Raw genomic sequence first — 23364 nt, forward strand, 5'->3', positions numbered from 1 at the left:
CTAAAGATGTTTAAATTAAAAATATATTTTGTCCTCTTTCGTAACTTTGATGTCTAGTGAAACAAACCTGATAGCGAATTGTGAAGCTAAGTCGTCCAACGCAGAGTTAAGATTTTGCTGAAGTTCTTTCAAAATATTGGCTGCATCCTCCTCTAGCTTATCCCCACCCATAGACTCAAACATTTTTTCTAGCTGCACCCTTAGTTGCTGAATGTTGTTCATAAGTATGCAAGCCTATTACCGCAGAGGGGAAAAATGGGGGCATAATCGTAATGGATACGTCTCATCGAAATAAAACTCGACTTATTTTTCTACTCACAATTCTTTCATCCTTCATATGCTCTGGAAACTCAAGTTTCACAATATCCGCATAGGCTATTAGCACTTTTACGATTGTTTTAGCAAAACGTCTCATGTAACGTTTCCAAATTTCTGGATCAGGACACTCGAGTTTGCTAACAACATCGAAACACTGCGTCAATTGCGTAAAAACGTCGACTACAGAATTTGAAAAGAGCGCGTGCTCGCTGCTCTTTTGAAACTACAACACAATGCAATTAGTTTTAATTAAGGAACTGGTTATAATATAAATTTTATCATTTAAAAACCTGCTCAAGTAAACAAAATATTCATGCGATGATAGGTGATATCTTCATCGGTTGAGGGATTTCCTACCAGATGTTAGATCACCCAATTTGAAAATATAATTATAGTGATGCCATAAAGTATTTTGAATAGGTTAACTATCATTTGGTTAGTTTTTCTTGACGGCTTACCATTTTACTATATTATGTCTACTTTAAAAAAAAAAAAAGACAAATAAAAATATGAAAAACTATCTAACTTTGAAGTGGGCGTTGGGACATTTGAAAACAAACTTGTGCTGCGTCTATGCCTCTTGAAGCGGCATGCTAAGTCTCAACATATTATCTGTAGTACCTGCCTGTTTCAACGAACCTAATATACATTTAACCTTTTACTCAACTTGTATCAATATAGTTATATATCAGGCTTAGGTACATAGGGGATCATATCTTGCACATAATAAACTCAAAAATTAAACGCGTCCTTTCCGGATGATGAATGAAAGAGATATGGTTATGGTCAACATAAAACATAACAAGTAAATTATTGCGAGATTCTGCACAAATAGCACCCAACTATTTCCAAAATGATAAAAGAACTTAAATTAGGTAATACATAAATTTCATATCTTTATGAGATACGTTCTCGAGCAGGTCTCTTTTACGTCACGAAAGATTTTTATCAGTCTTACCCCGTCTTTTTTATCCCTCTTAAATGCGCCATGAAGGTATTCCAATGACACGTCGTCATTTTCATTTAGCCACTGCATCACAAAAGGCTCGAACCATGCTGGGTAATCGGGAACCGCTCCTTTGTAGGGAGGCACCTCTTTGACGTAGTTACTATATAGCCACTTAACTCGAAAGTGAAGATTCATATAAGCCGATGACTTGCAAAGACGATGTTGCTCATGCTCCTCGAGCGCGTACTTCATGTCCACAGCAAAGAGATGCCACATTGAAGATGCTGATAACTGCATACGTGTATTAAAGTAAAATTTGTATTCTCAAGAGCAACAAAAATAAGTTTACCTGTCCAATATTTAGCTCTTGCGGAAATTGATTTAAAACGGTTCCGTAACTGTTTTTGTCTTCATCTATTACCGATACGATTAAAGCTATTAGCTTATGCCAAAAGTCGACGCTATCAAGCTTGGGTTCATGATCATCTGGTGCACGTTTTGCTTCGTTGGGATCAACCTGGGTTTTGTAAGACAAGAAGTTGTTCAATAAATAAAAAAGTGAGGGATATATCTATATTATATCTTATATTACAAGATATTACATTTACATATTACAAAAAACCACCACAATATTCAAAGTTGTAAAAATCTTGTAGATATTGTAGATTCTATACCCAACATATATATTTTGAAATTTCTAGTTGCACTCCCGCTAACTGAGTAACGGTGATATGCTAGGAGAGGAACTCGACTACGGCGTTATCAAATTATTCGAAAAGTAGAACCGTTTTATATTCTGGGCATTACTACGGACCGTCTACGAAATGCTTACGAACGACATTGTCTGCATTTTTAAAGTTATTTAAATTTTAAAATTATATTATATTTTATGCTTACCGACATATTTTATACATGTTTACCTGAAATTCTCTGTTGTACAGTTCATAACAATTTTCAAATAAGAATTGATAAGTGGATCTAAGGCATGCTTTAACACAATCCTTGACTACTGTACTTGCTCTCGGCGGGCTAGATAGCTCTTGTACCTAGGTTGGTATATATATAATAAATTAGTATATATTTTTATATATAATTAAATTACCTTCATGCGGAAAAATGTTATGCTGGTCAATAAATCAACTGTAGATTTTAGATCCATTAGCTTTTCTGGACTCGATGCAGGAAAGTTATTTCTGTACATTGACAAATCGATCCTCAGTGAGTTATGCAACTGGTCCAGCAACTTAACAAATTTTTCTTTCTAAGAAACAATAGGTTGCCGTTTTAAATGGCGTATTATACTAATAATTGTTCATTGATTACCCCAAAATTGCTGGCAGCAAATCTATCACTGGCCGATACAGCTGACGAAGCAGTCGTATGAGCATAATAAGCATTTATGTTTGCCAAAAGGGTACTCATTACAGCTGGTACCCCAGGACATAGGTATTTAGCAGACAAGCAGTGGAAATGTGTCATAGCTTGATAAATATTCTCAATTCCATAACGCATCGAAAACTCGTCGACAATCTCTTCGGGTATTTCATCAAAATACAACTTCCAAGCATCGTCCCCTTTTTGAGTTGGCAACTTGACCTTTAACATGAATGTCAATTTGCATTATATGTGGTAGAAAGAAACTTTTTATTTAATAGATTACTCTATTTATTACTTACCATTCCGGTATTTTCTTCGCAAAGATAATGGAAGAGGTTCTCGTGTAAACAGGTATATTGTACGTGGTAAGGAGCTACTTTTTCCTCGCCCTTTATTTCAACAGATATGTGAAGCCGTATCGCGCCTGATACGGCCGATTTATCTGTGCGCTTTTCCAGGTTGTACCATACATCCATTTCACCGGAAAGAGTACGAACCTCGATAATTGTTTGTCCCAAAAAGTCGTCCGACTCTCGAGTTAACTTCTGGCGCAGTTTCGACTTTAGGTCATTGTCTTCGTCCCAAACACGAACCTTAATGCGGTCGGAGGAGTTGTGGCACTCGCTACATCCACCCAATAAAAAATAATTTATTTATTATAGTAATACAACATTTGTAAACACCTTATTATAATTTGTATATACATTTGCCAAATTATCATAATTTGAATATTTGCAATAATTTGGTAAATGTATATTAAAAATTCAAGAAAAATTGTGTAATTTCTAATATTTTATAATTTGATATACTCTTCTAATGCTAAATAATTTTATATCTAGCTTTATTTGGACAGACCTCTTACTCTTGCATCATTATGGTGGAAGCCATAAATATTTTTTATAAGACAATTAAATAATTTTTTAACGCTTGTGTTTCTATGTACTATGCATCTATGTGTAACAAACCTCCTTAGTTAAATAAAGCGTTGGAATTTAAAGTCCAGACTTTATAAAAAATGTATAGATCTGGTCTCAGTTGAAATCCGTAAAATATTTAAATGAGTGTTGCAAGAACTATACCTTTCTAAGTTCAAGTTCGCACAGAATTTATAATACGTTACGTATGTCTCGGGAATCTGAAAGTTTAATCTCAACTTTCTACCTTTTAAGGTTCCTGACTTCTAAAAAGACGGCCGACAGACGTTAATAGTCTAGTTTCCGTATAAGCCCATATGTGACTTCATTGGTAAAGATAATTAAATGATGTCTCTTCAACTAAAAAAAGTTAAAAGACTTGCCAACTTGCCATATCAAAATCATAGGGTAAACTCGCTTGTTGAGTCAGACGATAGCAACAAAAAATGCAATTAGGTTGTTAACAAGTATTGTTAAAAAAAATTTAGTTTCTTGTGTAAAATGTATGAGAACATTTGTGGGAAATCATATCATTTAAGGGAGCTCTGTTATGTTCCATCAGGTGGGAACGAAAAATTAAAAACAATCCAAAAAGGTTTGGTATATGCCTTTGATTAATTTAAAGATCCTTTGTTTCATCGGCCTGTAGAAAGAATCAAATCTATAATGCCTTCGCTGCTTGATCTTTCCTGTAAGTCTTCCTAAGGTTATATTTTCAAAAATTGTGTAAAACTTCAGCGAAAAAGTTGACAGAAATGTTGTTTTATTTGTTTTTTAACCAGCTTTCAATAGTCCCTTTTTATCACCGAAATTTTTTAGGGAATTTCTGTTGAAACCCCGTCTATTTCGCCCGCTACGCTACGGTTTTGTCCTATTCAAAAAAACAAATCAGCGTTCTACTTAATATATACATATATCTTATATATATATATATTATATCATATATCTTGAAACAAATTATTTGTAGTGGTTGCTCAATAAGTAACTTATACTGAGCCTTCAATTGATATTTCTACGTTTTAATTCGAAACAAGATGGTTAAGTATACATTCACGTTCTTGAACAACATCAATCCAAAGACGTTAGATATTATTCATTACTCAAATGCCTTTTTTCAAACGATACTCTTAATGGTAAACTTTTCATATAGAATATCAATATACCAATACCAATATATTGATCATTGCAATGTCGCCCTTGACTAGATTATTTCTTATTCTGAATTCAGACATAAAAAACAATAGTGATCCTAATTTTAGTATACATAAGTGAGAGTGCATTTTTGGTGTAATTATTGTTTATAAGCATACACAATTGATATTGCGGAGTTTAAGGAAAGGATTCAATTTAGGGCACAAGTACTCACAAGTGAAACTTCTCGTTCCACACAGGATTAAGTTCCTGCGGCATTGTTCGCGTTCGTTTTTTCACCTTGCTAACTTGCACCGTCACATATGGATCACTGGTACCGCTTTTATCCTTCGCTATCAGGCCTTGAGCACAAATCACTGCATCAAACCAGGTCAAATATAGTCGGTTCAACAATTCATCAGTTCATCGTTTCCAAAACCATAATCCGAAAACCAACAATTTAAAGTGTGGTTATCGAATATTGCATTACGATTAAAATTATGTTCCAGATGTAAGAAAGTATCGTTTTCATATCATTGTCGCCATTTTTGATTTGATGTTTGTGTTGATTGTAAAATAGTTACAATTTAGGATTTTGAATTTTTTTTAATTTAATTTCAATACGATTTTGGGGGTTGAAACGAAGAAGTTTTATTATGTGCATTTTAACAATGATTAAATTTTGTTGGTTTTTATTTTCAGTGTTAGAAATTGATTTTCAAGGGAGAAAGAAGAAGAGAGAAAAACGGAGTCTTTTTAGTAATGATCTTTAAAGCAGCTCAGCAGAAACAGTGCAGTGCTGCTGACCGGATTGCTCTGTCACATATACACATATGTATGTACATATACACAATCACTAAGATAATATAAGTATATACATTTATGTACACATGATTGCTAGTCAGAAATATGCAAGTGACATGTACATAGGTATGTAAGTGTTTAAGCTATGTACGTTGTATCGGCAATATGCATGGTTATCGAACAAAAAACACTCAGTTCTGTATAAATACAAAAAAGGAATTATATTAACAGTTTAATGCAATATATTAGTTAAGGAATAATATTAGGTTCAAAAGATATAACTATATAACATAAACATGTAAAAAAAGATACATCAACTTGCATTGAAACAGTGTACATTATGTATGTACATATGCCCTAACTAAAACATACATACATACAATCATGTAAATGTCTGAGAACTGCTCTGCGCTTATATGTACAAACAAACTATAGTAGTTTAAAAAGTCCCCGAGTCTGCAAGTCATTGAAGAGAGTTTTCCATTTCACAAAATTTTTTTTTAATTCAGTGGTGTTTAATGCAAGTAAGACTAACTCATTTGTGTGTGTACATGTGATTATATTGGACACACATACATACAAAATATGTGTTTGATTAAAAACGCATTATTAAATAAAAATTTTATTACTGCATGGGCAATAAGTTTCGGTTTGCCGAAACAAACTTTCTTCCATGTTCATTAAAGACTACAATACAAAAATTAAATTTTTTGTATAGGCGCATTATTGCCTATTGTATTCTTCTCTAAAAATCCTATAATTATTAAATAGTTATACATAAGCAGAGTCAGGAGAGTTTGTTTTTCAAATTACAGGGGGTTTTAACCACTAGTAATCCCTATCAGCTTAGAAGATGAAAAGCAAGAATTTGACTATCAGGGGCAAGTTTTCTATACGCTTTTAAGAAATCATGGAATATCATAGGATAAACGCAGTACATAATAACATCTATCATAGAAATACAATATTTATGGACCAGTATATAGTATAAATAATGCTTTAAAAATAATAACATAGATATACTGCAGCTTTTTTAATTTAAAAAACCACAAAGCCAGAAGTGAAACCCGCTATAATTTTAAATACTTTAATGCTTTTCTTATTTATCTAAAATATTTAGTTGTGAGTAATTTATTACATTATAGATATGAAAACATAACATCCAGTTTTTTGTTAATTTTTTTTTATAGTAAAAGGCAAACCAATTCGACCAACAACAATAGCAATTATACCTAAATGCCTAAAATGTGAATTGAAACAAAAATAATACGCGTGTTAAGACATACGTTTACAATTTTGCTGCGGAGTACAATAACACATAAAAGAATACGAACATTGAAAAAATAAGCAGAAATTTATTTACAAAAATTATACGGAAAAGCATCAACCTTTCTTTAGAAACCTTTATTTATATATAGAAATGTTATACCAACATCAGAAATTATATTTTGTTCAAGTAATGCACCGAATTATTGGTTTTTATCTTGAAAACAATAAAACAATTTGGTCTACGCAGCGAATGGTAATAGATCTGTAACCGTATTTGCTATTGAATAATAGATTAAAAATGTTGAGCTACTATTATCCAAAAGAGGCTGACTAACTATTATTTTGAATTCATTTTTCCCGTCCCTGACCAACTTTTTGAACAATTTTATGCAAATATATTTAAAACAATAGTAATAGTAATATAGTCGAGTTCCCCGGTACCCAGCTAGTGAATGTGCCAACGAGAAGTTTCAACATTTTCTGCAATAACGGTAGAATATAGAGAAAAAATATTAAAGCATTGGAAAAATTAACCTGTAATAAGTTAACCGGGGAACTCGACTATACCTTTCTCTCTTGATTTTCCATTAAAAAAAAGTACAAAATAAAATCATTAGTTTTCTTTTAGTAGCCCATTCATATATAAATAATATTCACGGTAGATAATACTAAAGTATAAAGGAACATTTCCAGTGATTAAGGAAATTACATTTGAATCAATCTACTTTAAATATAATTATGTTATTGTGGGTATTTATAACTCTATATGGGATAATATCATAAAAATTAGTAACCAATTAAATGTTCATTAGAAGTAGAAATAACAAATTTGAAGTATTATTTTTGCAAAGTAAAAAAGCAAAATTTATTATAAAATAAATGTAAAAATAATAAAATTTAAATATCGTTTACGAAAACTACAGTAAGGTGGTTTATACCCTTTTTTCCCCGTATCACGTAAAACAACAAATTATGCATTTATTTATATTAATCTCAAGCCCAAGAAAAAAAGACCCTTTGCTTTTAAGTAATTGATAGGAATTCAGTTTGTAGTGGTAAAATTGAAAATAAAAATTTAGGATGCAATTAAAGGATAAAATTATAAGACAACATAAAAATGAGGTAAGCAATGCCAAATGGCTTTGTTTGTGTACCTGTAATTGTTAGTTTGCATGACCACTTAGATGTTCCCTCAACTGTTGCGTGCTCAGCCTGCTCTAATGAATCTATGTGTGTATCGGGATCCACACCGAATGTCATCCTTAAATTAAATTAGTTACATATATTTTTGATTTGGGTTTTTAGACATTCCAAGAAAATTTTTTAAATATCAACATACTAATTTTTATTGGCCAGGCGGTGCGCACACTTATTTACCCTGTACCCAGATTAAAAAATTAAATTATTATATCATAACAACAAAGAGGACTGCCCAACTTATTTCTTATTGACTCCATTTATGTGTTTACCTTAGCAAAAGCTAAAAACTGAATCTTACATGTTAGGGCGGCGAGCCCATACATGAAATTAGGCCGCGAGGCTAATATAATACTGGCCCCATTTAGAACCAAATTACACGCTTTTGTTCTTTGCCACATAAGATTATTGACTGCTGAATAATAATAAAAAAATTGTAAACTTTTTGAATAGAAATAAACTCGCAGCTTATTTTATATGTGGATTCATGTATACATGTATGTAATGCGTACATGCATATCACACATTTTTAAAATACAAAGGTTAAATACAGTTACACAAAATCTCACATTCCTTATTGTAAACCAATGTTGTATTTTTATATACATACCAATATAATAATAATGAATACAGCGTGTCATTCCAATGCGAATTGCAAATACATTCACATACATCCAACTTAAATTAAACCGACAACAGAAAACTAGGACGGTGAGAGGAAACTTTCAAACCTGTGATTGCTATTTTGGCCGACCACTTGCTTGTACCATCCAGGACGCTTTGCTTCACAGCCTTCATATGACCGGCATGACTCTTCTCCTCAACGCTGAACACGGCTCTAGTGAATGAATCCCATTTTAAAGTTAACTTTCTTTTGTGTGTAATAGTTCTGGCCGCTTACCAAACTAGCTTACTTATTTTAGTATTTAAGAGTTGGAGTTTGCATAACATCAAGTATTATTTTGTTTAGATTAACTTATTACCCCCACTTAAGGTTTTGAAATTAAAATAATTAAAGGCTTTATCACTGTAATTATACGCACTAGTCAACTTTTACTATTGAATGTAATATTACCTAATCAACTCAAAAATTTCAGGCTTCTCTCGTTCACGTTGCTTCATACGATCTTTCATCGCTGTAATAATCGAGTTAGCCTTGTCTTCCGCACCGTGCTTTGAGCTTTTTTCGGCAGCACCTTTGATTGTAGGATACAATTTATTGCTTTTTAAATGTACATGTGTGGTGAATATACTTACGCTGCAGGCAGTCCGCATTCAGAAGGTCCTTACATTTTTCATGACACTTTACACCGCACTCAGTGCAACGGACCCCTTGTCGTGCTATCCCCCACAAAAGACCCTCACACTCGTAGCAGTACGTTGGTGACGTAGCAGTCCATAACAAAAAATTGTGGGGCGTTGTTGAGGATATAGGATATATCAGGGCTTGTAGAGCTTTTTTGTACACGTGCATTTTCTATGGATTGGAAACAGATAACGATAGATTACAAAAAAAATCAAATAACATTTCCTTCTGTTCAAACCAAATAAAATATAAAGATACTTTAAAACAAGCAAAATGTGCCAACGCTATAAAATAACAGGTTTTACGGTCATTTTATTTGCGCACTAGCTCTAATGTATATTTTATCAAATTTAAAAATTAAGCAAATGGCCTTACCAGATCTTCGTCATTCAGCGTTGCACGTGGAACAGCAGATGTGAGTCCAGCATTTCGTTTTGTAGCGGCCATTGTCTAAAGGGACGTAACGAGGAATTAGACATCAATGAGTTCATTTTAAGCATTTAATAAATTTTATTATGTTAAAAGATCTCTATTCAATCTCGGCGTTAAAACATAATAGCCAAATAAACGTTCTTCATCACAGCTCTACTGAAGATACTTAAGAAATATTTAATTACGCTAATAAAAAGCGTTACAGGCAGAATGCGAACACAAATAAGAGTTAATAAAATAATAAGAGTTTTGAGATAAATACAATTAAAAGTGCACGAATCTTTATGTACGAGTACCATTGGTATACTTTCTTAATAATTTTAAACGACTGTAATACTGTACGATTTTCGTATTTTTGTAATGATCTTTCTATGCTTTATAATAGATATACTTTCAAACGTGTATGTGTTTTATCTACCAACCGTGGTCTCGACATTTTCTTGCAAACTTAGGAGATAACATTGATCCATTTTCGAGGGCGCATTAGGATAATTCGCCTGATAGCCGGTGACCAAAAGAATCAAAAATTATTAATTACTCACGAAATTAATTACGTAAGATGCATCATTAAACATATTAATTTTTTAAACAAACAACGTCGTCAATTACATTATTTTTAATTTAAGATGGGGAATTTACTAAATCAATTTGTATGCCATTTCGTTTACTGGCTTTCGCACGACATCGAATTTAAGTAATCCTGAATTATATTCTACGCTACCATCGATTTGAAAGTTTGCAATAGAAGAAATGAATGAGGCCAAATACACTGGCCTTTTTTACGAATACAAAACTATATTGCCAGTCCGCTCCTCTATAGCAATTACGAAGGCTTTGATTAAATTCTACACGTCTTTTTTGTATAAAGTACACATATATTTTCTTGTTGTTTAAAATGAAAGAAGTTTGTTTTCTAAATCAAATTTTTGTTATATTGCAGTTAAGAAAAAACTTTAGAGGGTCTTACTAGTGCGATGTTAAACAAAATTAGCATTTTAACGGTGTTATGATGGCTACCAAATTATTCTCTGAAATCCTGAATAATCTACAGTGTATTTTTGTACGCATGCACGAAATTATATATTAAATTAAATAATTTAATATTATATTGTATTAATAAATATTATTATTAAAACATTATTTATTTATTTGTTTATTTAAAAAATTTTTTTTTAAATGTATTCGTAACCATTTATAGTTGGCGTCCTTTTGTATTTCCTTTGTTCTTCAGGGTACGTCAATGAGGTAAATTAAAATCATAGAAATTGACGCCACTTAAACAAAAATATAATATATTTATACTTATATTGTGCTCGGTTTGTCTTTGTGACAATCTTCTGAAACAATCTTGCTCAGCACAAACATCATTAGAATCTGCATGCTTTATCTAGGTCTTATAGTTTGCGAGATCTGGACGTTCATACAGACGGGCAAACAGACGGACATGGCCAGATCGACTCGGCTACTGATTCTGCTCAAAAGCTTTCTATACTCAAAAATGGGTAAAGACTGCAATTCACCCTTACATTTTGAAATGTTAATTTGGACTATTTGATTGCTCTTTAAAATGCTCTGGATTATTAATAGATTTCGTTCCACAACAGGGTTTGTTTTTATTTTTCGGTCATATACCATACGGATATTAGTCGGTAATTCTTAAATGTGTGTTTTATGGAGTCTAAAGTGCTAAACTACATTTAAAATAAAGACAACAATAGAATTTTGCATATTTCAGTGAATTTAAAAGGTTAATAGAAAATATGTTTAATATAAAATGGCTAGTTAACATTTTGTAATAACTTTTTTTTATTAAAAATCTTCAGTCTATACCTTGAGAACCTGCCGTCCATAAAATCATCGACGTAAGATACGACATTTTCAAAATAGTGTGATAGAGTAAGCAGAGTCGTAGATTATTGGATTAATATATTTTCCTTTATTTTTTCCATACAATTTTTGAAATCAGTGACTGACCCACGAAACTTTAAAAAAAATGAATAAACAAACAATTTGATTGCAAATCCGCTGAACGTACTCCTGGATCTGCCACTGCCTTAGTAAAACCTATTTTTACGAATTAACTGTTTAAATCCTTGCATCAAGGGAAACAGTGTGGAAAATTTGTAAAGAACTTACCAGCTCAGACACAAGAGGAATGGATTTTCTTCGAGGCCTTATGTCCGGCATACTGTCAATATTGCTATAGAATGGATTGTCACCGGGATGACCATTTGTACGTAATCCCACTTCTCCAGGACCACCTCCATTCTGGAAAAAGTATTATGTGTTACAGAAGGTTGCATATACGAAAGGCGTTACTTGCCAGTGAATAAATCAATTTTTGAAATAATTCAGTATCGCATTAAAAAATTTAAAAAGGTTATATTCTGAAAGGTATATTCCCTTTGAGACCATTTTATGATTATAAGTAATAGAAATATGTTTAAAGTTTTACTAACATTTCTCTTTGATTTCATGTTTGTTATATATGGCAGCAATAAGCGAAAGTCGTCCGATAACACTTATTTTGTAATTCTAAAATTTTAAACAGAATGTAATACAAAACAAACGAGAATGCTATAGTCGAGTTGCCCGACTATCAGATACCCGTAACTCTAATGTGAGTTCGCTAATGTGAATGCGAACGCGAAATTTCATAATTTTTCTGCGATATCCTATAGATATTGGGGAATAAAATAAGAAAAAATTTAAAAATTGTTCAAGTTGTTCGTCTCTAGAATCTGTACGCTGAATTTCAACCTTCTAGCTTTTATAGTTCCTGAGCTTTCGTCGTTCATACGGACAGACGGACATGACTAGATCGACTCGGTTAAGAATATATATACTCTATATGGCCGGAAACGCTTCCCTCTACTTGGTACATACTTTTCAACGAATCTAGTATAACCTTTTACTCTACGAGTAACGGGAAGAAGAAAGGAAGATATAACCTTATATACCTTTGCAGATATTATATATTATACAAAACAATTTAGTAGTCGTGTTCCCCAACTATCAGATACCCGTTACTCAGCTAGTGAAAATGCGGCGTGACCGCATTGAGGCCAAATTGTTTATGGTGTAGAAATTGGCTAGGCAAACAATAAAACAAAGAAGATAGAAATTTACAATTTCTTTCGGTATTCAAAAACACTTTGGCAACGCCTCTCCTTAAAATCCTTAAATCGGTTCGGAAGGGTTTAGCTTCCAAATGGTTCACAGCCCTGGTTTTTAACATGTTTGAAGTGTAGTATCTTTTATTTGGAAGATTTGCAGTGATTTAATTACGAACATTTTAAAGTAGGCCTGAAATAAAGTTCTTTATAGTTCTTTATAATTACCTTGTCCCTGTCCTTTATCATTTCATCTTCTTTTATTTTATCTTGATTATTTTTTTCCTCGATCTTGCGCTCTTTTAAAGTTTTTAACAATTTCCACTTGCTACTGCTTAGACCTACAGCGGTTTCATTGCCTACAGCCTGGGATCCATCCGCATGTGAGCTTTGACTCATTAACGTTTTTGAGTCTATTTGGCGATTCTGCGATGGAATTGACGCACTTGTAATATTCTCCAACATGTGCGTATTATACTGAGATGTTTCCAGGGGCTGGTTTATTAAACTATGGTCAACATCAAATTGTAATAGGTACTTCCGATTCACCTTTAAAAGAGACCCTGAATTTCCACGCATGTTATCTATATTCTGGCCGTCGTCAGCCCTCAAACCGTTTTCAGTTTCGCTTATATCAACATCGCTAAGCTCTGCCGGCGTATCTGGTCCTGATGTCTCGCTAGAAGCCTCCGATTTATTTGATATATCATTTGTATCTTTTTCTGCCACCGATTTCTGGGTACATTGACCAAGGGGTGTATTACATTCATTTTCTGAATGGCAAGAGGAACTGGAACTGGTTGCATTCTTAGATATATTTATTTTACGATCGCGAGTTTTTTTCTTTAACCGTCTCAATTTTCGCTGTTTGTTATAAGTTGGAGTTTCCCTACCCTTATTTCCAACTAGATCTTCATTAGAATCGATGTCTGAAGCTGCAATTTGTAAATCACCATTAACATCCTGCCAAGCGCTATGCAAGTCGGAGACTGTCTCAAGTTTTTCATATGTTGGTTTTACAATAGGAACGCCCTCAAAAGTCGCGTCATTATTAACGCTTGGGTTTAAACTAACCACGCTTTTCAGTTCCTTAAACACTTCAGACATTCGTAACTTAACACTTTCACTTGGAGAAAAAATAATAGCGTCTTCCCCATCATTACACCCATTAGAATGGCGAAAACCGTCTCCTCCGTTAACATCGTTTTGAAGAAGTTGTCCAATTTGTGAAAACAACACATCATTATCATTTTGTCGTTCACAAGATGGAATTGCAGAATTGTGCGCCCTCTGCTTTTCTTGCTCTTCTAACTGGCGAAGCTCATAATAAAAGTATTCGTCGTCTGTATCAATGCTATCCTCAGTGCTTTGTCGACGAGAAGAAGATAGAGTGCGAGCAGAATGCTGACTGCGGTTATCGTCATCTTCTCGCGACCCCCACCCGGGATAGTTTGGAAGGTCTAAGCACTGCTGCGTGACCCATAAAGCGCTTGTGACATTAAGACTGCTGTTTGTCGTTGTTGTTGTATGGAGTGGTGTCATCGTTGGTTCGGAAGCATCTTCAACTGTCTTTAATATACTAAATGTGGGGGCATTTACATAGTCTTTGGCCGAGTTTGCCAGTATGTTCTTATCAACATCGTCGTCAGAATGTGCTAAATTGAGTTCTTGATTGCATGCCGTTTCTAAGAGAATCTTTGGCATTTCAATGGGTGAATTTTTGATACTATCGGATTTATTGCTATATTCATCCTTATAGGAAGGAATTTCTGTTAAGACAGCCAGTGGTAAGGGGCTTTGAATTTTTTTTAGGTCACCTACAATGGGGAATAGATTATTTGTTAGGTTGCCATTTAGCTTCTCAATTGAACCACCTAACACACTTTTAGAGTCACACCGATTTTTATAATTAAAATCTTCTTGTTCATCTTCTACCTCGATCGATTGATTCAACAAAATTTCTCTTGTCGATATTGAACTATTATCGTTACCCGATGAAACGAAGTCCGGCATCTCTAATTCAGAATCCGACATGTTACAGCCGCGGCGCAGGACAAAGCTGTGCCGTTTGTACGTCTTTGCCTTTTGCATTAAACCACTCATCTTGGACGAAATTGTTTTTTTTTTTAAACCTTTTTCGCTTGAGAAGCGTTTATCGGCAGCGGAATCTAATGAAACAGCTGAGTCCGGGCTTGATGAGCGCCGCACGAATGGGACTCCTTTCGCTCGTCCTATAAAACGTATGGGAAGCTTTTGAATTCTTTTCGATAACTGAACCGGGCTACCGGCCAGATTGGATCGCTTGTGGATAAACGGACACGAACCGGCCTGGCCACGAGGCTGTCTCTGGAGGCCTTGACTTTGCACATCACCGGGTAAAGACAGTGATCTATTAAACTTTGATACACGCTTGAGCTTTAGATTATCTGCTAATATGGTGTTTAGCCTCTTCCATACCTTTGAAGGCTTTGCTGGAGATGTTCCTGGAACAAACTTTTGTTTACAATAGCTAGAAGTATTAGGAGAGTTGAACAGTGACTCTGATTCATGATTGAATTCCAGGTGACTTGAGTTCGTTTCGTGAGTAAGGACCTCTGGCGGCGCTTTAGAATAAGTACCAGACGTATAATCAAGATAGTTTGTTGGATCTTGATTCAAATGCGCAGATCCGAATTCCTTAATAATCCGTGTTTGATCCTGTTGACTCAAACAATTGAAATCATGGCTGCTATTGTGATCGGTAATAGAGTTCGATGAGGGATAAAATACGAGTTTATCTGTCAAACAAGGTCTGCAAATTTGATCTTCCGATTTTCCGTTATAAATATTTGGTTCTATGATGCTTCGCCTATCCATGCCTTTATTTTCTTTTTGTCTAACATATTCAATGTTAACACTTGTGTTTTTATTGTGTTTTGATATGGAATTTGGTATTTGAGCAGTCAAGAGATCTGGCATAAGGTTGGAGTTTAACCGTTTCCCAGAAAAGTTTTGTTTATCCGGTTCATTTAGCTGGTCCCATTCCAGCATTTCGTCCACAGTGGAAAATTTTCCAATTTCATTTGAGTCGCAAATTTCATATTTCATATCGAAAATAGATTTATTTTCATAGGCAGAGCAAATAGGTAAATTTTTAGAAAGCTCATAAATATAGTTTAGATTTTCTTCTAATATTACAAACTCAGTTTGATTAGTAGTTTGAGCTTGTTCATGACTGAGTGGGAAACTGTGAAAGTTCGAATTTTCAGCCAAAGGAAATGAATGGTATGTTTGCAATCTTTCGCTACAATTTTCCAAAATATTATTACATGCAGGATCATAATTTTGAAGTCCAACCGACACTTGGGAGTTGGCTGACCAGCCGCTCATCGACGATAGGCCAGAGTCTGATTTTCCATTTCGTTGTTGATATGTAATTTGATTAATTGCATCATTTAAGTAAACTGTGTCGGTTGGAGCTGGTGGTGGAGGACTGAGACTAGCTCGATTTGAATCCATTTGTGCATCATTTATATCAGCCAACACTTTGTGTTTTTCAGGATTTTGCAAATGTAGTAAAAAGATCATGCTATTGTGGCGTTCTAGACTCTTTCTTAAAGACTTTATATATTCATCTTCATTGTAAATATTTTTTGAGAATCCTATAATATTATCAGTTGAGTTGGTACAACTATGTTGGCTTTTATATTCCATATCTGGGTTAAAAGTATAGGTTTCTTCGGAAAGTCCGCTCACAATTTCGTCTATTTTCTTTTTCCGGTGTATTTCAATCTCTTGAGTTTCAAGAATTTTCAACTGTTCATCCAGATTGGAGTTATTTCTTAATAAATGTGCACTAAAACTGCTATCATTAGAATTATGGGATGGATTAAGGCTGTGAAATGTGGTCATATTTGCGTGTGAATTATCTATTTTAAAGTCATCCAATGAGCTGCCAACTAATTTTTTTAGAGTGTCAATATTTTTTTTTAACTTTTTTATTACCAGAACAAACTTTTCATTTGTGTTTGAAATGCAAAGCCTTTGCAGTTCTTCAGTAACAGTTAACGGATTAAGTAACAGCAAAGTCAACTTTTTATCGACCAGACTAATTTTTTGAAAAAACCTTTCTTCCGACCATACGGCATTTTGTAACTGACTCAATTGCGTTGCACTCAATGATTGTAACCCTTTAATTTTATTTATTTCCCCCAATAAAGTCTGTATTACGTTGTTTAACATTTTTCGTATATCATCTTTTAAATAACTGGTACTAATATGGTTGTCTGATTTATTTTCCGTTTCAGTTTGTTTTACACATGCATCTGAAAGTTTCGAACCCAATTCTTCAATGTCTCTCTTAATAATCTCTGTTGATTGTGCTTGTGCAAGGATACACTTTAGTTTATTAATCATATCCATTTCGTTTGTATGATGTTTTTTTTTTCTGTGCTTTCTTGGTTCTTTGTTCAAATGTTGGTTTGGCTCTGTTACGAGACACGCCTTTGCAGTCTGTAAAGGTTGTGTACCTGTAATAGCATTCACCCTCTGATTATTTAAAACTGGGGAAGAAGTTGACTGGTTTCGGATAAATGAGATGTGGTCATGTGTGGCCTCAGACTGATGTAGCAATGCATCAACCTTAAATATCTCAGAGCTCAATTCATTGTCTCGATAAGCCTCGTTTAGATTTTTATAAAAAGATTCGTCTACTTCATTAATATTAGCTGGACTTTCTGTTCCTCCAGTGTCTTCAATGGGTAAAACCTGATTTCCACCCTCGCCTGTTTTAGAGGCTGCTATTTGAAAAAAATTATTACTACTAGGGCTGACAAGTTCACAGGTTGACCGTCTCACGTATGTATCATCTATCTCACTTAACAGTGGTTCTCTAGGCTTTACAAGATTTTTATCCTTCTCAGAACTTTTTGACAATGCACCCGAGGATGCCGAAATCTCATTTAAAACTCGACGTCCATTTAAAAATTCTTTCATTAATTCGGCACGCGCGCTATTTGCTAGAAACTGCTGCCTCTCATATAACATAAGGTCAGAATCTGAGTAAAGTTTAGTTCTTGATTCCTTGTATGCTTCAAAATCCGATTGATTACCTTTTTGTTTTGGCTCGTAGCCTTTTTCAAAACCAAATTTTATTATCCCAATGTCTAAGTTTTTGCCATTGAAATCAATGTTTTCAAAATTTGGATGGGAATCTATTGCGTAAGCGGAATTCATAAGGTCTTCCGATTTAGTAGCTTGCGTATGTTTTGTTACAAAAGTTTTTTCATGATTTTCAAAAGTAAGATTCTTATCAAAGTCACGATTAGATGATTGGATATCTATATCTAATGTGTCTTCCATTTCCAACGGTAGCAATTGATCTTCATCTTGATATAAGGGTACTTTCATTCTTTCGATATCCACTTTTTGAAGTTCTTTTTTTGATGCGCCGATAAGATCCACAAGGTTGCCAACGACAGACTGTTGTTCTATTGATATGTTTTCAAGCTTTTCCAAACGAATCCAAATCTTTCCGTACTCCGTAGAAAGCAAATCCAATGCACGCCAAGCAAACTTCAGCTCTGTCTCGAGTAAACTGATCCTTGTTGCAATTTTATCCATATAATCGGAGATAATGTAGTCAGAGTGTTGCTCCGAATTGTAGCTCTGACACAACTGTTGTTCACTTTTAATCGATATCATACTTTCATTAGTATTTATGCTTGGATAACTTAAGTAAGAGAAATCCAATCCATTGGGCGACTTACTCATCGGTGGTTGCATTTCCGGTATTTGTGCTTTGGCAAGGTCAAAATCCATGTTGTGTTGGATAGAATTAAGGTGCCCCTGGCTTAAGAGCGGAGCTCTTACTGATCCGGCAGCAGAAGAGCTCAATAGTGACGACGCATAAATCGTTGATTGTTGCTGAAGTCGTAACTGCTCCTTTATTTTAATCTGGCTTTTGAGGGCATTTTCTGCAAAGATAAGCTTTTCCTGGGTGTTTATTTTGAGTTCCTTTTTAAGCAACTGACTTTTTTTTTCCGTATCCCCGGTCACTTGCAGCTGAGATGTGTTCATCATACCGTTAATTAGGGTTTTATTCGATGGATTAGTTTTGTTTTTACCTAAATAATTTTGTTTTTAAAATGTGTTTTAATGCTCTGTGTGGAATACATACGTTTATTTCAAAAGCCAATTTCGTCTGTAATACTGAATTGTTATATACATATGTACCTAAACAGCGTTAAGTGGTTGACGACAAAAAAAATACACATAACTATTAAAATTAGGTTCTTGTACTATGTATGTATGTGTATTTCAAAACGTATTTAGATAAAACCCGGTCTTAATTTCACTTCTAAGCACACTCAAAGTAAATAAAAATGCTTTTTAAATATGACCTATATTAGTTGTAACAAAATACACATGTGTCTGTTTGAAATTTACTTCAACTAAAAAACTTGTGCAATTAATTAACTAGTACCAAATGTGGTTTAATATTGGTAGGTTTTTCAATTATGCTTGTATGTACTGTAAAGGGGATCCTAAAATGGATGCGTTTATTAATTATTTGGTATCTGGGCTTAAGAGCGATTCCAGCTTTTTTTCTTTTTTATAAAAACAAAACTGTTTTATAGTCTTTCTGTGCACAAAATTATGTATATGCAATTTTTAACTAAAAGGCCTAAGCTTTTTTATCTGGCTTTCTTAATGTAAACGGTTTGAAACCACTACGAACAATTATTTGTGCTCTGCTAAGAATTAAAAAAACGTTGAAATTCACAGTACAATTTAGTAAATTCTTTGTTGCGCCTAGCTCCGTTTTCATGAAGCTACCAGCAAGTAAGCTTTGCGCGGATGACAGTTACACACTTAGAACTTTAGTTTTTAGTACACCATTGAAAAGCTTATGTATACAGAAAAAAGTCAAGTGTGGGTAAGACGGGAAAAATGTAAGAGAATATTTTTCTATCTATTGCGCATGCCTTAACCATTCTCTGTCAAACGCTCTTAAAGTTTTTGTAATAAACTGAACTTACTCCTTTTTTTATAATGTCACATCTAAGACCATTTATTAACCGTTTACAATTCGTAAACGGTTAACAGGTTTTCAGAATAATTACATCGAACGATTTTGTTAAGAGTTGCCTCGAAATATGTCAAATTAAGACCATTCAAATTAAAAGCTTTAGTCGTACTCCCTAATCAATTTTGAATAATTTTCAGGGGCAATACATTGCGTTATGTCAGAATTGTCTCAAGATCAAGTCCAATGGAATTCCCTTAAAAAGGAAATGACAAACATTAAATATTTAAGAACAATTTTGAAAGCTTTAGTCGAAAGTTTTGACTGTGACATGCCCATTGCTCAAGAAATGCGAGGAACTGTTTCCGTTATTTATCGAGCATCAATTTGCGGTCGTTACATGAATTGTTTAAAAGTTTTGAGTTAATGTTGCCATTCATTGAAACAGATATGAAATTTCTAAGATAAAACGGCGGTGTCTTATTTATACCGTTACAAAATCCTAAATTTGTTAGATTTGTGTTTATAAAATATATGGTGGTTATCAATTAGCAATAGGTCAGGGTGGACGATAAGCGTACTGGCGAAGCAAAGAAATAAAAATACTAGTAAAGGAAAGGCAACGAAAAAAACAACCAATACTTAAAAAAATTATATTCAGGAGAAAAATTATGTTTTTGGCGAATTTGTTAATATGAAAATTTTGTTTTTTTTTTTGTCTGTCTGCTCAATCCTAGTATGCATTTATTTATGTTTAAGTGCTTGACAGACAATACCACTTTTCGTAAAACCCTTAAAGCTGTATATACTTTAAAATTCCTTAAATTCGTCAATACATTTTCGTTAAAAAATTGTTAGGCAGCCAAAACAGCTTTTTACCCAACGAAAGAAGAAGTGGAAAAAATAACTGTTTAGGGTTTAAAAATAGAAGCATTGAACTGATCCTTGTCTGTTGTCAAAAGTATTTACACACAATTTTTACGCGTCAAAATTATTTACATACAGCTTTTTTAATTGTTTTTTGCGTTTTTTTTTCGTGGAGAACAGTCTATTTCCTGAGGTGAATGCGTGCTCATTTAAGATATGGAGGTATCCTGTTTGATTTATTGTACCCTCTATCGGTACCATGTCTCCAAATCCAAAGTAGCTTAAACAGCCCCAGAACATCACCGTGCCACCACCAAATCGATTGATTAGCTGGACGGCATTCAACCTTTAGTTTTTTTGGGAAATGCATAAATTTCTTGCTAAAGGATCTCTGAAACTGAAACCCAATTTCATCAGTCCATAAAACATCAAACCAGAACTCGATAGGCTTCTCTTTATACTCCAAGGCAAATGAGAGACGTTTTTCATAGGAGTTGATGTCAACTTCCTTCATTCTGCGACGCAGTGTACTATATGTTTTCCAATTAAATTTTTCGAAGCTGCGGCAATTAAAACGGGACTAATGGTGGGATTACTGAGTACAACTCCAATAATGTGTCTGCAGTCTTGGGTTCAATGCAACTTTTCGGCCAGGTTTCTTTTAATTTTCCAAATTTCCCAGTGTCCTTTTTTTTAACTAAATTGTACACAGTTTTACGTGATATTTTGTACAACTCAGCTAATTTGGATGCAGAAGAACCAGTCTTAAGTTTAGTGACAATCTCGACTCGATGCCCAACTGATAGCTCCTTTGTTTTTGCCATTTTACAAATTATATGCTTAGTTTTATCTATTAACTTACCTGTTAACAGTTAGTTTAAGTTCCAATTAAGCGATCAACATCAACTAGAACTTCACTTACTCAATGCAAATCAAAGACTAATCTTCAATTTGAACTGTGTAAATAATTTTGACGCGTAAAAATTGTGTGTAAATACTTTTGACAACAGACAAGGATCAGTTCAATGCTTCTATTTTTAGCCAATAAACAGTTATTTTTTCCACTTCTTCTTTCGTTTGCTTCTGTATAGATGTAGAAGTACGACAAATACCGCTATGTTCGTTTCTGAGTACAAAAGCAGCAGCAATAAGCGATCAAAGTTGACAATTGAAAAGAAAGCACGTTGTGTAAATACTTTTGACCGCCTCTGCATACTTTATATTTTTGTACATATATTCGTAAAACCAAGCGGACTATTAACCGGAGACCGAAAGTATTTTGAATAAACCGAAAGCGCTCGGTTCAATAATTGCGATGCTGTGTTTTTGTAATTACATTTTTGTAATTATATTATTAGATTACATCAGAAGTTTCAGCAATTTGTTGGTATACGTAAAGAAACAACGATTTTTTTAAAGTGTAAGCCTAATAGTTTTGGTCATGATTCAAATTTTTTCGGCATACATATATGGGGATTGAAATCTTATAGAACAAGCCTGGTAGTTATCCTGATCAAAATTGTATACACTTTATATGGTCGTAAACATTTTATTCTACATGTTACATACTTTTTAACGAATCTAGTATACCCCTTTGATGCCATTGAACGAAGTTTTTAAGGTTTGTCCACTTAAAAGTCATGGTTCATATAGGAAAAAAAAAAAATTTCTTATTGAAACCTTTTCAACGAGCCAAGCGTTTCGCACACTGGAACCTTAACACTCGTTATGATTCGACCCTAAAATCGAACCAAAGGCAATAAGAATCAGTTTACAACTCTGAAGAAAATTCATTTCTTTCACAATTGTTCTCCACTGTACGATAGATGATTTCCAAACGTCAGAAAACCAAAGCAATTAGTATTTTACAGCACAGACTTACATGAGTAGTCTTCTCCTGGCACTTTAAAAGAGTGCTTAGTTTACGGGTTCGATCGGTAATAGATTGTATTCTTGTATCAACATTATGTGGATGTTTCTGACTCCATAAATTGGACATAAAAGATGTCGCTTTATTGCTTAGCTGCACATTAACAAAATGCATCGAACTGCATCGATGTTAACCAGTCACTCAATTCAAGCGAAATATATATTCGCCGAGGGCCTCACGTAATAAGCGGACTTAAATACCTGGTACCGTAAAACATTTTTTTAGGAAGACGTATCTGTTTTTTAAAATAATTTTGCGCAGACAGAATTCAATAGACTGTCTAGAATACTGACTTGAATCCAAATGCTGAATTCCACCCATCTTGTAATGTCGTTAAAAGTAAGTTTTTTTTCGTTTTACCGCGTAAGGTCGTTAGCTCATATTTCTACTAATGCGGGAAAAAACATTTATATTTCCCATTCAAGTATTTGTTGCCCGCATTTAAAACAATTTTACCCTCTAAAACAAACGTAGTTGATTACGCAGGTCGGCTCCGTCTGCTACCATCGGAACATGATAACATACATTATACACCCTTGCAATTAAACCTTATTGTGTGTCAGTGACCTGTTTCTAGAAAACCACTTAACAGACAACGAACTACTGATATTTTAAGAATATATTTAAACAATGCTATCAATTTAAATAGCTGAACGTTGAAAGGGTACTAGATTTGTTAAAAATATGTAACAGCTAGAGTTCGCTATAAAGTATACATATTCTTGACCACAAATATCTTTAAAGCGATATA

The 23364-nt window shown here is 33.8% G+C and overlaps 1 protein-coding gene and 1 non-coding gene across 9 annotated transcripts in view, besides 7 other annotated features; one reads left to right on the plus strand and one right to left on the minus strand.

The window, feature by feature from the left end:
• The window catches only part of unc-13, a 44508-nt gene that overhangs the window by 6103 nt on the left and 15041 nt on the right, over window positions 1-23364 (minus strand). For 2 of the 7 annotated variants that reach the window (NM_001258497.2, NM_143692.4), the window contains exons 4-17: window positions 11834-11965; window positions 9641-9715; window positions 9217-9436; window positions 9035-9155; window positions 7917-8023; window positions 4925-5066; window positions 2944-3268; window positions 2591-2863; window positions 2370-2528; window positions 2188-2313; window positions 1617-1784; window positions 1277-1558; window positions 320-541; window positions 68-234 (exon numbers count right to left, since the gene is read on the minus strand). In NM_001258497.2, the coding sequence (NP_001245426.1) occupies window positions 68-234; window positions 320-541; window positions 1277-1558; window positions 1617-1784; window positions 2188-2313; window positions 2370-2528; window positions 2591-2863; window positions 2944-3268; window positions 4925-5066; window positions 7917-8023; window positions 9035-9155; window positions 9217-9436; window positions 9641-9715; window positions 11834-11965 (2519 nt within the window). Of the gene's footprint in view, window positions 1-67; window positions 235-319; window positions 542-1276; window positions 1559-1616; window positions 1785-2187; window positions 2314-2369; window positions 2529-2590; window positions 2864-2943; window positions 3269-4924; window positions 5067-7916; window positions 8024-8690; window positions 8798-9034; window positions 9156-9216; window positions 9437-9640; window positions 9716-10119; window positions 10195-11527; window positions 11537-11833; window positions 11966-13038; window positions 18915-18967; window positions 19024-19578; window positions 19640-23364 lie in introns of those variants that run through there. The other 5 variants (NM_001258498.2, NM_166794.3, NM_166793.4 and 2 more) reach the window with 5 other exon arrangements.
• Window positions 1953-2031: a mobile genetic element.
• Window positions 3463-3701: a mobile genetic element.
• Window positions 5448-10826, plus strand: asRNA:CR44029 (antisense RNA:CR44029). Of its 2 annotated transcripts, none has more exons than NR_123750.1 (1): window positions 5448-10826. The 2 variants fall into 2 exon arrangements; NR_073620.1 differs by having other exon boundaries at window positions 7545-9476.
• Window positions 11084-11178: a mobile genetic element.
• Window positions 12268-12601: a mobile genetic element.
• Window positions 12694-12745: a mobile genetic element.
• Window positions 20698-21894: a mobile genetic element.
• Window positions 22190-22270: a mobile genetic element.

This window comes from Drosophila melanogaster, chromosome 4 (genome assembly GCF_000001215.4).
Source record: "Drosophila melanogaster chromosome 4".
NCBI classification, from domain to species: Eukaryota; Metazoa; Arthropoda; class Insecta; order Diptera; family Drosophilidae; genus Drosophila; species Drosophila melanogaster.